Source organism: Montipora capricornis, chromosome 14 (genome assembly GCF_036669925.1).
Source record: "Montipora capricornis isolate CH-2021 chromosome 14, ASM3666992v2, whole genome shotgun sequence".
In the NCBI taxonomy this organism is placed as follows: Eukaryota; Metazoa; Cnidaria; class Anthozoa; order Scleractinia; family Acroporidae; genus Montipora; species Montipora capricornis.
In genome coordinates, this window is record NC_090896.1 from 3,393,049 (window position 1) to 3,408,048 (window position 15,000).

General features: G+C 37.1%; 1 protein-coding gene across 2 annotated transcripts in view; it reads left to right on the forward strand.

Moving 5' to 3' along the window:
• The window catches only part of LOC138033171 (adhesion G protein-coupled receptor L3-like), a 34,405-nt gene that overhangs the window by 3,728 nt on the left and 15,677 nt on the right, over positions 1-15,000 (forward strand). The window contains exons 2-5 of one of the 2 annotated variants that reach the window (XM_068880930.1): positions 8,779-8,968; positions 11,149-11,565; positions 12,725-13,281; positions 14,160-14,219. In XM_068880930.1, coding sequence (XP_068737031.1) covers positions 8,935-8,968; positions 11,149-11,565; positions 12,725-13,281; positions 14,160-14,219 — 1,068 coding nt within the window. In that variant the 5' untranslated portion in view covers positions 8,779-8,934. The remainder of the gene's footprint in view (positions 1-8,778; positions 8,969-11,148; positions 11,566-12,724; positions 13,282-14,159; positions 14,220-15,000) is intronic. The other variant, XM_068880929.1, reaches the window with a different exon arrangement.

Genomic DNA, 15,000 nt, shown 5'->3' on the forward strand with positions numbered 1-15,000 from the left:
CCAAGTCATAGGAGTTATGCAAGCCATTACGGTTAGCCTAAATTACACATTGGCTAGCCTAGTTAGCACTACAGTTAGCCTACAGTTCCTTCTGTAGGTTGCGCTTATTGGGATCATCGATTTCTGGCTTGCTAGCTCGCACTGTATCCAAATTCAGTAGCTTATCACAAGCAGTAATGGAGGTAAAGTTTTATATTTCAAGAATCAAGTTTTATTAGACAAAGGAAAATAATTTGTTCGTTTTTAATCTTTTCAACTGAAGCATTTTCATGTAATTACTTTCTATTGAAATATAAGGTTTTTGCAATGTCTTATATAATGTAAGACAACATATAACAAATTAGACCATGATCAACTAACTTTAATTCTGCTTTAACATTTGTTTTGGAGATTTCAGTTCCACTTTTAAATTGTAACTAATGATTCTAGCAGTAATTACCACGCTATGAGCATTTCTGAACTGCTTTTTGCTATTTTTAGCTATTTTTTTAAATTAAGAAGCTAAACATTTTCAAATCTACCTGTGGAGCATCACTTTATAACATGAGAATATTGTTATTAGGTAATATTAAATGATTCTAAAGAATAACATTCCGAATAACATGTAGCTATACAAGAATGATTTTGTATAGCTTACAACAACTTAAGGCTTTGCAGCTCCCTATTAAAACTATTATTGCAATAACCACAATGTAAATGTAAATACATTTTGTAAATGTAAACACGACACTTTTTTTTCCTGCCTACCAAGGTTGCTAGAAAAAAAAAACTTGCTGACCAGAAATCAAGAGTTAAATGGTCGGCCCCTTAACCTCGTCCGTTCGGTCATTACAGGGAAATCTCAGACCTCGGTCTGAGAGTAATGACCTCACTCTCGGTTAATAAGTGGTAATTCATTGGATAAAATAATAATACGTGGTGAGAGAAGCTGCTCTAAATTACAGTTGGTCAAGAAAATGTCACGGTTGACTTCTGAGAGAGACATGAAAGGTGTAAGCTCCGTGTCGACTCCGAATATCACGGGCCCCGAGACACCATCGATAAAATATATCTCCACTTCATTTCATTTACAGGGATTAACATGTAACATCTCTTTCGGTACGAAATTTAATGCATATATGCTCCAGTTTGACAATTAAGATCGGCCCAGCTCCTACGAGTCTCCTATAGCTCAGTGGTAAAAGCATCCGACTAGTAATCAGTAATCGGAAGATGGTAGGTTCGACTCGACTCCTGCAAAGGAGCACTCGGGTTTTTCCCGATTACGGCCGAGTCACCATCGCCAACAATAAGCGCGATAACGGTTGGACTATTCAACCACTCAAAGGATTTACTATCCAGCGAAAAAATGTCAATACTTCATGGAATCGCATACCTATAAGGAATTCTCGCCGTCTTATTGGCTATCAAGACGAGGTTGCGACTTTCTAACGACGCTGTCCGATATTGAACCGTACCATCGCGTGGCCTTACGTAGCAACGGAGGCAAAAATTGGAAACAACTATCTTTCCAAAGCAATCTTTTTCCCTTTACAGTGCAGAAGTAAGGAAGAAGATTATTCTTGTTTTTCTTTTGGCTTGGACTGAACAATCGAAACAGACAGCTCTTTGAAATGGCATTTTTTATCCTGCATTGAATACTGCAAAATTCGCCAAAAGGTAAATTCAAGGACGAAAAACCGATATCGCACCCATCGCAATATCGGTTTTTCGCGTGAAATTTTACGTTGGAACTGCCTCATCAGGTGGTGAAGTTTCCGATATCCACGTTTTTCAAAGGTGCACATTTGAAATGGTATGGTATTCTGCAATCACTTTGGTACAGGTTTGTGATTCGGCAGCTTGTAAGTGCCATCCGACATGCGATATCCGACATGCGATATCCGGCATGCGATATTCGACGGGTTTGGCGGGGAGAAAAACGTCCTGAAGAAGACGAGTTTGGATCCCTTTCATCCCTAATGTAGCTCACTTGACATAGCAATGACACACGTATCTCAAAACAAAGCAACTTCCACGTCTTGGATTAGGGTGTATGCCATTTAATGTCGTAGCCAGGAATTCTCAATTTATTCGTTTGTTCTTCAGATTTTTTAAGAAATGTATATTTGACTTGAGAGTTTTTTGTCTCTGATTAGCCTTTGTTTGTTTTCCTTGCTTCTCGTTTCCGTCAGTTGCAACAATACAACGTATACTTCTCAGTTTGTTTGTTCCTTTTAATTATCTAGCGTTGTGTAATTTTCTTATAGACAATCGACCACGTTTTTTGTAGTTACTTGTCTGTTAATCCGGATTAGCTGGCACTCATATATTGTTTGTTGTATTTTTGTCAATTCGATGTGGGTTTCTGTTCGGATTCAAGTCAAAACTCTGTTTGTATTTGATCTCTGTGTTTTGTTTCCTTTGACAATGAATTGCCTGAAGTAAAAGGTGTTCAGTATTTCAAATTGTGCAAGGATCCGTTAACAATTGTTAGGCTCCGTTTTAAAAGCTTACTTAACAGGTGGTGATGTGTCGATTCATTTAAGGTATCAAGATATCATCGCACCTACTTATTATTCAGAGTCTAGCAAAGGGCAAAGTACTTCAATCCTGTCACATGAGTCATGTCATAGTACTCCGCGCTTATTGAAACCATCTCAAGAAGTACATGTTCTTACCCTCAAACTTCGGTCCTATAAGATTGTTTCATTCTCTACCGTCCTCCTTTGTTTCCAAAGGGACTGTCGAACGCACTTCAATAATCCGAGATTATTACTAATAAGTTCCCCTATAAAACTGAAATAGCGTGGATTTTCGTCTGAAGTAACCCCACTGGCTTTTACTACTTTCGTTTATGCTTACCAAAAGATCCTAAAGAAACACGACCGAGTTTATAAGTTACCTATTCTTGTTCTTACGCTATTAACTATGGTCAGTAAAAAAAACACCCTTTACTTAATCAGAACGCCTCGGGAGATCATGCTATTGTTCGTTGACAGGACAATTCGTCAAAATTCAATAGCATCTTTAAAACAAAAAGGACACAAAGCACCCATTTCCCCTTCTGGATAATTCTAAATTCGATTAAATCGTTTCCAGAAGATATATGTAATAATGCAGGCATTATTCCCACTGATTACTTGGCAAAAATTGAGGCATTTTGTTAGTAGAAAATATTTTTCTCTCCTGAGGCTGATTTTGAGGGACAAGTGGCGTAATGATTGTTTTCAGGGGATGAGCAAGTAACAGATTAATTTGAAATATCCATATACTAGGGTATTAGTAAATTAATGTTGGCGGGCTCTACGTTATATTGCTCTTATTCACAATGAAATAGAACTCGAATCACATGTCAATCAAACCATGAATTGAGAGAGGGAAACAAACTGCTTTTATTCAGTTAGCTCGCCATCGAAACCACATGCTAAGTTCGAAGATCAATTTTGGTAGGTACAAATATTGAATTGAAGCGCTGTGTAGTTGCCACTGGATGATAGAAACAGAATCTTTGGTCATTCCGTAGCGCCACTATTTTAACTATTTTATATAACACTACTGATATCATGTTATCTGGCATTACTTCTTTGCGAAGCTTCAAAGCTGATATTAATTAAATGAGTAACCATAGCTTCAGTGCCAGTGCTCTGACGAAAGTGGAACAGAAGTTGAAGACAGTCGTCAAAAACCGAACTAAACGGCCACCTTAGCGCAGAACATCGCGAGCTAACTCACCTACGCTTTGTTCCTAAACACATCTTTAGGATGCTATATATATTTGCAAAACTGGCCAGATTGAAAAATCCTGTGAGTTTAATGTGGCCAAGAAGAACTTCACAACATTTGTATGAATTCCACCTCAGTAACAAACGTTTGTTACGAAGATCTTAAATCTTAGAGTACGAGAGCATCTATCGGATCGTTTGGCTAAAAAAAGTTGAACAAAAACTCCGGCCACTTCATCTCGAAAATAATTAAATTTGCCTTTAGGCGCCCCTTAAGAAACTGCATCTTTGCAATAACAAACTATATTTCTCTCAAAGTGCTGGCGCTTTGACTCGAATTGGACGCTCTTTTGAACAGAAACAAATCTTTAACAGCACTGTACAGTAGTTTGACGTCCAGAATATATTCTTAGTCGAAATTAGAGAGAGATTAATCCTGTAGAAAAAGTAACAAGTCGATTAATTTAAGAGAAAATTAATCATATTAAATTCGATAGTCATCCAATTGAACAACAAGTTTTTGCCTTCTTCCGTCTTTCGAGGCCATCATTTTTACCTCTTCTTCAGGGCAATGAAATGAAACTGCAGCGGTTCCTGAAAGGTGTAATAACTCTATTCCATGGATAAATGTGCCGGAATAAGGCACATTTATCCCTGGAATAGAGTTATTACACCTTTCAGGAACCGCCCCCAAGCTAACAGAAGGGGCAAAAACCCGCTGTAAAAGCTACAGTTTCATTTCATTTAGCAAATGTTTATCAAGACTATTCCAATCGTCCCAAGACCCGAAATCACACTATCAATAGATATTTTCAATTACGTTTAAATTAGATTTTCCGAGTATTGTTTGAGGTCATCAAAAGCTCGGATCAGTGGAGCGGTCAACTTCTCACAAAGTAGGTCGCAATCAACTTTGATTGTAAGTCGAAAATTCCCCTTTGAAGTAAAAGTCTTTTTCCGCTGCATAATCTGTTCACCTGGATACATTTTGCTGCACATGGCACTTTGGGTCACGTGGTCAATTTTAACCAATCCGGGGCCGATGAAAAAAGTGGTGAACTTTATAGCTTAGTTGAAAGAGGATTATTTTTTTAATCTGTGATGCAAATCAACTCCTCACTTACAAATCGAATATAACTTCCCGTCATAATTCTTCTCCTGACAATCTACATTTTCACCTTTCGGAACATCATTTAACATTTGTATTTACGTTAAATTTTGTTATAGTGCCTTTCTTGAGTTCTTTTATTTACAAAAAGCAGTACAATCAGAAGTAACTAAATTAAGAGTGTAACATTTTTACAACGTTGAAATGCCCTTTTTTAATTTAAAAATACACAGTTTGAGACTTTTTTTGAAAGAGACTGAAATTCAGTGATAAATGCTAATTACTATCTTGTCCTTTCGACGCCATGTCGCTCAATATCGGCTTTTTGTTCATTACCCGAAGGGATCGGAAAACCTTCCTACCCTTCAATTACTCGTAAAATGGAATTAATTCTACGATAAACCTGTAAAGAGGAAGCTGGCGCGGAAATGACTTATACTTCTGAAATAATTTATTTTTCAGAATTCAAAGAACATTCATGGTCATTTCGGTTTCAAGAAAAGAAATAGGGTCACATTACACAAATTTTCATTCTGAAAATAATCATGCAAATGCTTGGTTTAATATTGAAGCGATTGGAAATAGTTCAGTTAGTCCACGAGTTATGGAAAGTAACTAGAATCATTGCATACGTCGTCAAAAACATCCTACTTATCTCCAGTACGAATGGGGACAGCTATTCTTATTTTCATAGAGTTAAGTTTCCAAAATCCTGAATTCAAGATAATGGCAGCCAAAATCCTGAATTCAAGATTTTGGAAGCCAACATTCATAAAAGCTAACCTTAGGCCTAACAACTTTTGTTTAGGCCTAATTAGGCCCAAGGTTAGCTTTTATGCATGTATAGGATACTTTTTGTATTTTTGTGTATTTCTGAATTCAGGATTTAGGCCTTCCAAAAGCTTGAATTTCCAAAATCTTGAATTCAGGATTTTGGAAACTTAACACTAACTCTAACGTCATAACTCTGTGAAAATAACTCTATTGCTAGTCAACCTCGTCGTTCATAGGACGTTTAATCAAGTCGACGACCAGTTACGAAGAAAATCGCGTTGGAAATTATTTTGCAATTATTGCAAATTACTCTTTCGCATCGTAAATGCGTGCAAGTTATCCAAGAATAAGATTGCTATGAAAGGCGCTAACGTTTCAGGAAATAATTTAAAAGTTCACTGTCATATGCTGAAGCACTCGAAAATGCAAGAAACAGTTCACATTTCACGTTGAAGGTTTACAGAGGCAAAGAAATGTGCCACAACTAAAAACATCACGGAGCCTACACAGCCATTTTCATTGCCTAAAAAACAATTATTTATGTTTTTGTTCACTGTTGGCTGATAAAGCTCTTTCCCATTCTCCTTAGTCAAATGTTTCAGGGAAAAGGAAAACCATCAATTATTCCTGGTCATCACGAGGTAATGGACCTTCCATATGTCATAGAACCCAGAAAACGTAAATAAATTGACGAACTAAATTCGAGTTCTACTGAAGAATAAATTCTACCTCCGTTTGAAGTCGAGACGTCAGCTCGGTTAAGATCACGTGACTGGCTAAGCTGCCAAATGACTCTATTAGAATAAATAAACTGAGAACACCAGTGGATTTTTAGACGGTGATTGAAATGATTACTTTATGGAGCTTTCTCGAAAGTTGTAATTAATCACTATTAGTTATTTCTTATGGCAGGTCTTGGTGATCAATCTTATTTTAACAGCCGCGGTATATAGTAAATAAATTTCTGGACGGGAACTTCATCACGTAGTAAGAAAGCAAGCATTGTTATAAAATTTCTTCAATAGGATTTGCCTATTTGTTAAAAAAAACATCATTAACGAATTTCAACTATTTGAAAAAAAACTGTTCAACACATTTCTTTTACAAATTAAGTGAATACACGACTAAACATTTGGTAATCCTACTCGAACTATATTAAAAGTTGATTGAAGGTGGAGTAAATGTCAAATTAATCTTTTTAGCGTGTTTCTATTTAGATAATTGGCAAAGTCATGGGGTTTCTTTTAAACACATTTCAAAGAGATTATAGATGTTACAACAACAACAACAACAACAAGGTTTATTTGTACTGTAAAGGTAACTAGCTAAATAACAATAGGTGAATTAAAAATACACACAGTACATCGTCTCGCAAAATACCTAAAAAGCTAAACTATATTGGTGACCAAACAGAACTAGGAATTTTAAATCTGAATGTAATTTCTCGTATAATAATAACGGCAAGACTGTGTTTTTCAGCCCGTCGTCACAAACGTACTCTTGCAAGAATGCGATTCGTTTCTTCAGCTTTGTTTTCCCATAACAAACGTCTACAAAGGGGAGACATTTGTGTGACAAGGGATGGCCGCAAGGCAAATCTGGTAAAGAGGTTATCTCGCTTAGAAATGCAGCACAAATTACATGCAGGATGTTGCCGTAAGAGTCAAGAGGAAGACGAAGATTTCTGTACTAAACTTACTGCGATTTGTTTACTTCAATCTTGCAAAACTATTGCTTCAGTTTCGTCGATGATTGTCTTCTAATCTCCTATCTGTGCGTGTGATAAGTAAGAAGTCAGAAATCCGCGAAAAAAAAGTCGAAACGTGCTTTGTGTAATAATGACTCCAAAAATTCTAACGGACGTGTTTTTAACTCTTCCGGAACTGCAAATGAACAATGCGAGGATTTTCCATCGAGAGATTGCCGATAAAGGGCATAAATGAGGTTGTCCCGACGTCGGAAGTGAACATATACTTGAAGGTCGAGAAAACATTCAAAAGCCAAGCGTGCTTTATTTAACAAAGCAAATCTTTTTGCTATACTGAAACGCTATACAGTTGATAAGGACCGTATTCGCTTTTGAAATGACGGTTCTTCCAGTACAGATGTGATTGATCGTAAAAATTTGGTCTTTTCTCTTTCTTGTTCTATGATTGAAAGCCGAGAGCTGCAAGCATAAATAAACAATGATAAAAAAAATATTTTAAAAACATATACACAGTTAGCATTGGTGGAAATGTATTTTTTCCTGATGATTTGCTCAAAAGCAGGTGTTGAACGTACGACCGGCTTCCGACAATTAGTTGTGGATGCTTTTCCACTCAGTCAGCTTTAAGACTTAAGAGGATCATTAAACTTGGTTCAGACGTCACTTCCAGGCCTGAAATTGTCGAAATGCCGAGCCTTCTCGCAGTGAAGGTGATGACAAATGTTGTAAATGTCACCTTAATCCCTCTAAATGAGTAAAAGACATGACTTTCTTGTATGATGACAACTGTGATGACTTGGGGATGTGCGAGTGATTATGAACATGCAGGATTTTAACTTACGAACTTTTCAGTAACTATTATTTTTCGATCCTATAACAGTTTCTATTATTTTTGTTCATTGCATACAACGCTGAGCAGCTCTATCAGTTTTATCTCTATTTTAAGGCATTTGACAACGAAGTTTAAATGCAACGTCCAAATTCACTGAAATTGGAAATTCTCTTTCTTCGTTACGCAATAAGCTGCAATAGTCCGATTTTTTTAAAAGGGCGATCTCATTACCATTGGAAACATGTTTTGAGGGTATTAAAAAGATGAGATGAGAATAGTCCCTAACAAAGGAAAAAGCAAAAACAATTTTATTTAAATAGTCTGGGTGATTGTGCGCAAGCACACCAAAAATCTGCCGAAAATAATGCAATTTAGAACCGGTCCCGCTGTTTTGAAAGCAAATATGAGTGTCCAGCTCCTTGAATTGAAAATTTAAAAGCCAACTTGACAACCACGCAGAATTTTAAATTGACTTCAAGTCATTAAAATGATAATTGCTCAGTCATTTGCCTGAGAAGTGGAGACAACTTTTCCATCAAAGAAGACCCAAATCAAAAGTGTTAATTTCCTGTCCACACTAAAATTGTCGTAAGTCATGATTTCGTACCCTTCTCTGTAACTCTGTTTGCTGTAATATACATTTGTTTTTCAGCAGATCGTCAAAGCTCTTCAAAGAAGAGCGGAAGTAATGTGGAATGATAAAGGCCAAGAAAGAAAACATTAACCTTCCCAACATATGATTGGCTAAATCGAGGGAAATAAATAACTTATCATATGGTCTTTTCGGCACAACATCCCGAGACGTGCAATGAAGACTCTGCTCTGCGTCGTTCTTTTTTTATGTAAGTAGATAAAGCTATATTTTACTGTTGGAACACTGATTTGACCAACGACCGATTTTCGGTAAAACAATGACTTGGTAACGTTATAATTTTAATTTGTTCTTAGCGATAAAATTTAGAAGCAAAAAGATTTCCCGCCTGTTGGAAATAAACTAAAAACGATGATCACAAATAATTAAGCATTTCATGTGGATTAAGATCTTGCATTGGGATAAAAGAATACTAACATTTTTGTCCTTTAGAGAAATGTTATCAGTTACGCCGGTTACTCGTTGGTGAAAAGTTAGAATCAGCGATATAGACTTTGAGAATTGGTCCAAGGTGGTTTACTTCTGTTCCTCAGTTGAAATTGGGGGAGTAGGCGGTAAATTGGTCCGTGGCCGCAGTGAAGGCCGAAAGCGGACTTTTCGTCTCTTAAGGCGCTTTCCATTTGAAAGAAGTGGCCGGCTAGACCGAGAATTGGGAGGGACTAACTGTACAACGTACACATTCAAATGAACACAGTTCGAGGATGATATATACTCCTCCAGAAGAATACGAGGCGTTATCATGCATGCGAGTTTCCTTCCCATTGTTGCATTTTCTTTGCAAACTGATGGATCTGGGCGGCCAGTTTCGACAGAAGGAAAGCTCCCTTAGCAAACTTGCCAATTCTACAAAAGCGTTTAATATAAGTGTTCAAAACAATTTCGATTCATTAATTTTGAAGACAAATTTACTTTCCCTGAAATAAAAGATAGGAAGATTATCACAGTCAGCCAAGCAACTTAACCCTTTGACTCCCAGAAGAGATCAGTATGTAAATTCTCCTCACAATTTCAATGAAATTTCAGTCAGACAGGTATTGAGAATGAAGATGATTATCAGCTTATCAGGTGTGACCTTGTCATAACACCAAATTCTCATGACTACGTAACAAAGAACTCTATGGTACTAGTTGGAAGAATGAACGTTTTGACCTTGCGAATGGAAGGGTTGATAAGCAGTAGCAAGCATTCCGAAAAAGTCTAGGTTTGAACAGGATTAGAACCCATGACCATAATGCTTAAGATACTGCTAACTTTGATGACCTATTTTATGTTCATTCCCTAGTTTAAATACATCACATTTTATTTTCCTGATTTTAATAGTTTAGTTAGCTATAATAGACCTAGCCGGATAACTCAAATCTCCTGGAATTAATATTCTTTGTGTATTGTATTTGCATGCCATGAATGTAGTATTCACATTTAAATGATATGGAAATGCCTGGAACAAAACTTTTTATTCTCAAAGGATTTGAATTGGGTACAACACTGAGTTAGCTGCTTAGATCTATTCATCAAAAGAGCGTAGAGATTGAATAGTGTTTCCACATGACGTCACGACGGCCATGTTGGTGCTGACCTAAACAGTGGAACGGCCGCCATGTTGGTGTACCCAACTGATCCTCCGGGAATTGAGAATTGAATTGTCATGCAAACGTTATCTTTTGTTTCGGTGGAAAAGCAAGGTTAATAATCACGCGAGTGAAAACACTCTATACAGGATGGTCACGGATTGCACAAAACAAGACATTTGAATTGATTTGCGTTAATTTGTTGATCACATTTTACAGTATCCCCAGTAGGCTAGTTTCGAATTTTTGCAACAACAACAAAAGAACAGAGTCGAGGTTCAGGGGAATAATTAGCGTTTTGTTTTGTTCAAAACAAAGAAAAATGCAAATTATTCCCGTTAACCTCGACTCTGTTCTTTTGTTGCTACACAATTGGAAACTAGCCTATTGGCGCTCCATCGCTAGAGGTCAAGACACTCAAATAAAAGTTACTTTCCTTTCCTAACGTAATGGGTGTCATTTAAAATGAGCACCTCTTGCTTAGCCGCCTGTGAGAAAAGAAAACATTGCAAATCTTAAAGAGGACATCAGAATTCGGAAAATCAAAACTCAAAAGTTCTACTTATCGTTTGCCTTATTTTGCCATTTCTGCTTGAAAATTTCCTTTGATATAAACAACAACGATAACGGGTACTGACGTGAGACGCGCGCAATCTCTTCTTCAGTTCAGTGGCATCACAAACTTCCTTGCAATGTGAGGTTTGTGACGTCATCGCAGGATCGGGCCCATGCCTCTCACGTCCATAGTCGTGGGACAGATGACTTCAACCTTTCTTTTACCAAAATTTTCTCCCACATTTAGGTGGACTCAAGCCGACCACAAGGGCGTACTACATAAATGAGAACAAAGTGAACTGGGCACAAGCCACTGAGCTCTGCCGGAAAAATGGTTCAATCTTGGCAGTGGTCGACTCGCAGCAAAAGATCGATAAGCTATCAAACATGCTTTCATCTCTAGGACATCAAAGCGGCAATGTCAAGTTCTGGATTGGGTTGAAAATTAATCAATCTATAGAGGAATTTGTGTGGAGCACTGGGGAGATTGTAGAAGGATCTTTCCTAAATTCTACATGTGGCATAAATCCAAACTTAAACAGAAGACTTTATTGGTGTTTTCTATTCAAGAATGTTAATGCTAATTCTTCGTGTTTCGAGGCAAGGTTATGTAGAAACGCTTTTCTAAGATTCGGCTTCATATGCCAGTCTTTATCTTCTGCAGGTAAGGCCAGCCAGCTCTAAATTCTTTTTTTAAAAATCTATTTTATCGTCAGTCTAATTTTTTATGAGCTTCTCTCGATATTAATATAAATTGTGTCTACTGAAAGTTCTGCCAAATAGAGTAGCACTTAATAATTGACTCAGTTTTCCTCGAATAATACTAAAACCAATAACTGCATCTTATTAATCGTAACTATTACAAAATTCTAGAATCTGATTGGTCATCAACAGCCCTGATTTCAGCATTAATCATAACCAATACAATTTTCTCAAATTTGATTGGTACATTAACTACTTTATTTTTCACTAATTATGGTTGAATCGGACAGTGAAATCGGACAGTGGGCTGTAATCGGATACGTGAAATCGAACAGTTACATCAGCCAATCATATTAAGTGTACTCAGCTTAATCCACCAATCACAATTTATCACAATCACCATAGCAACTACCACTTACCCTACCAAACTGAGATTTTCCAAAATGGACAAATTTGTAACATTAGACAGTGAAAAAGGAATGCATTAATTTTGTTTTCTCGGAAATTGTAATGGTTATGATCAATTGGTAACAGGACTTCGTGTCGTCCAATGTGGTCTGTAATCATACTCGTGATTAAACAAATCGGACTCCCGCTAAGAGGTCGTCCGATTTTGTCAATCACTCGTATGATTTCAGATCAAATTGGACGGTACGAAGTCCTATTACCATTATGAACTGTACTTGAAATCAACTGGAGTCGAAAAGTACATGGAATTGCATCTAGATTTCGCAAAATTTGCCAATACATGAAAAACATACATTTGAACTGCGGATAGACTCGGAAGCATGTAAAGAAATTTGATCGTCGCTTTTACAATCGAGCCGTAAGTATCAACGAAAAAAAGCCTGAAAATTCAGGCTTAAACGTGTTTTGAACACCTATCACGGGCTCCCTGTGGGTGCAAGTTCCACTGAAGCCTGATTTTTTGGGGGTTTTGTTTTGTAACTGCGTTGATAAAAAACCCCACATGCTTTTATCTGCTCTTCAAATATACGACTAGCTACGGCTTTATTCTAAAAAAAGCTTCATAGACAGCATCATAAATGATTACTAAAGTGGCTATTGAAAAAAATGTGTATTCATGATTCTAACAGATTGTTCATTAATCACCTCTGCAGAAGTGCCTTCCAACCTTTCTTCTACTATCTCTCCTATCACCTCACCAACAGAATCTGCTTCCAAGAAGTCAACTGTAACTTTAAATTCAAACATTGCTGTCGAACCGACATCAAGTCCTCTTGCAGAGGAATCTACGACAGCAGCATTGCAGTTTGCGGCACCAACTTCTAGAAACACAGCAACAAATGCCCTCCACGCTCAACCAACGCTGACTGTGTCTACACTTTCACAGTCAATTAGACCTCCGGACAACAGAAAAAGTATCACTACTTATGTTATTTCACACAACACAGCATGGACAACTACATTGCAGCCTGCGACATCTATTTCTACAAACATAGCAACAAATGTCCTCCATTCTCAAGCAACAGTGACCGCGTCTACACATTCAGAATCAATTAGAACTTACGACAACAGAAAAAGTATAACGAGTTCTGTTGTTTCACGGGAAAAAGTGGAGAGTCCCTTCAACGCCAAGTTAATTACTTCAACTTCTTCGTTTTTAAGTACCATTGCAGATTTTGAGGTTAACGATAGGACAGAAACGGATAATCCAGTAAGTTTCGACTCCATTAAAAAGTAATATCCATGATCATCAACTGAATCCATTAAAAAAAAAATCACTCCAAAGGAAACTGACAGGTATCATGAGTAGTTAAATCTAAACGTTGATCATTTAAACCTAGTTTCGCAGTAACAAAACCACGTTCTGATTCATTTTCTTTTGGTATGATCATTGTTAAAGAAAACTAAAGACTGTTCACGAAGTCAAGACCGCAGTGACAAGAAGCAATTTGCTTAATCAACCAACTCCTAGAAAGTTCTATGGGTTAAAAGTATTGCTGAAAACCTCGGTCTAAGATTAAATTCCTTGAAATAATCGGTCGTGTCTTTCTTCGTGTTTGGATTGTTCCTGTTGTTTTGGGCATATTAGTGAAACGAGGAACAATCAATCATCAAGACAGCAGAAGGGTTTTTAATTCGGAATCCGCAAATTTGATAACACATTCTTGCATTCCCTCGAAGCTACAGAGACTACCCTCGTAAACTCGTACAAATCCTGATTTTTATTCCCAGATTTTCAAAATCCTTTTATTGTTTTAAGGTGACTCTTCATAGTGTATGGAGTTTCGTTACTCATATGTCAATTGACATTCCAACGTAAGATAAAAATCGCACTTGGTCGATCTCAGTTTGAAAATGAGGCTTAAGTCACTTTCAATAATGACCCATTGGTACTTAATAGCAAATATTTTTCAGCGCTTATCGCCGGCTGAATGCATTTGTATCGTTATTTCATTTGTTAATTGATTTTGATGTCACGGTGGTCACTTGAAAACCTCTGTATTTCGTGACTGACGTACATCAACGTGCAACTGGAAAGAGAGTATAAACAGTTGGCTAAATTTTTTTATCGCTACCTTCTTTTGCCAGGTTTCAGAGTTTATTAATTTTGTGGCATCTCTTAATCCACGAGAACCGCAGTCGCTAGAGGTAAATATGCCAGAATCAACCCACAGACCGACAAGAAAGAGACTACCAGGCGTGAGGTGTTAAAAGAACCCTTAATTCTTTCACTTCGGTTTTCTTTATTTGCGTTCAAAAGACCTTGAAGGGGTTAAAGCAGACAACAGAATGTCAATTAAACGAATGCTTTACGTCGTTTAGCAAATTTAACTCCTTTGGGGGGTGGGTTGGTTTTTGTTATACTCGTTTGCCATTATTTTTTAACATTTTTATTACAATTTCCTCATTGCTGTTTGTTGAAATCAAAGGAAACTATGAATCAAATCGCGATTCGGATCTCAACCGAATTCAACTCGGATTCTTGAGATCAACTCGCGAATGCAAATAATTTAATATGGGATATAAAATTTAATGAACTCGTTGTGACGGAGACAGATTAAAAGTTATCTTCATTTTTAAAAATCAAAAATGGTTTCCATGGAGCATCTTCAATGCCAATTTTTTAAATGGGAAGATTACTGACTTTAGCATGACATGTCGTCACTTTTACCTCTGCCTCAAACACAACACTGACACACAGGGAGGGGCGGCTGTACACAGGCTTCGTTAAACTGACTCTAAGTCGTTCATTGACCTTCACGCATTCGACATAGAAAATTGATGAACAAAAAGCGTTTGAGTATTCAGGTCAGTACAATTAGGTTAAACAAGATCGTCTTACTTTACAACAACTGCTGATTGTTAAAGCTCCTAAACTATAGTACTTCTACGTTTAGTTTTGCAACATAAAAAGTAGGAAACGTACCCA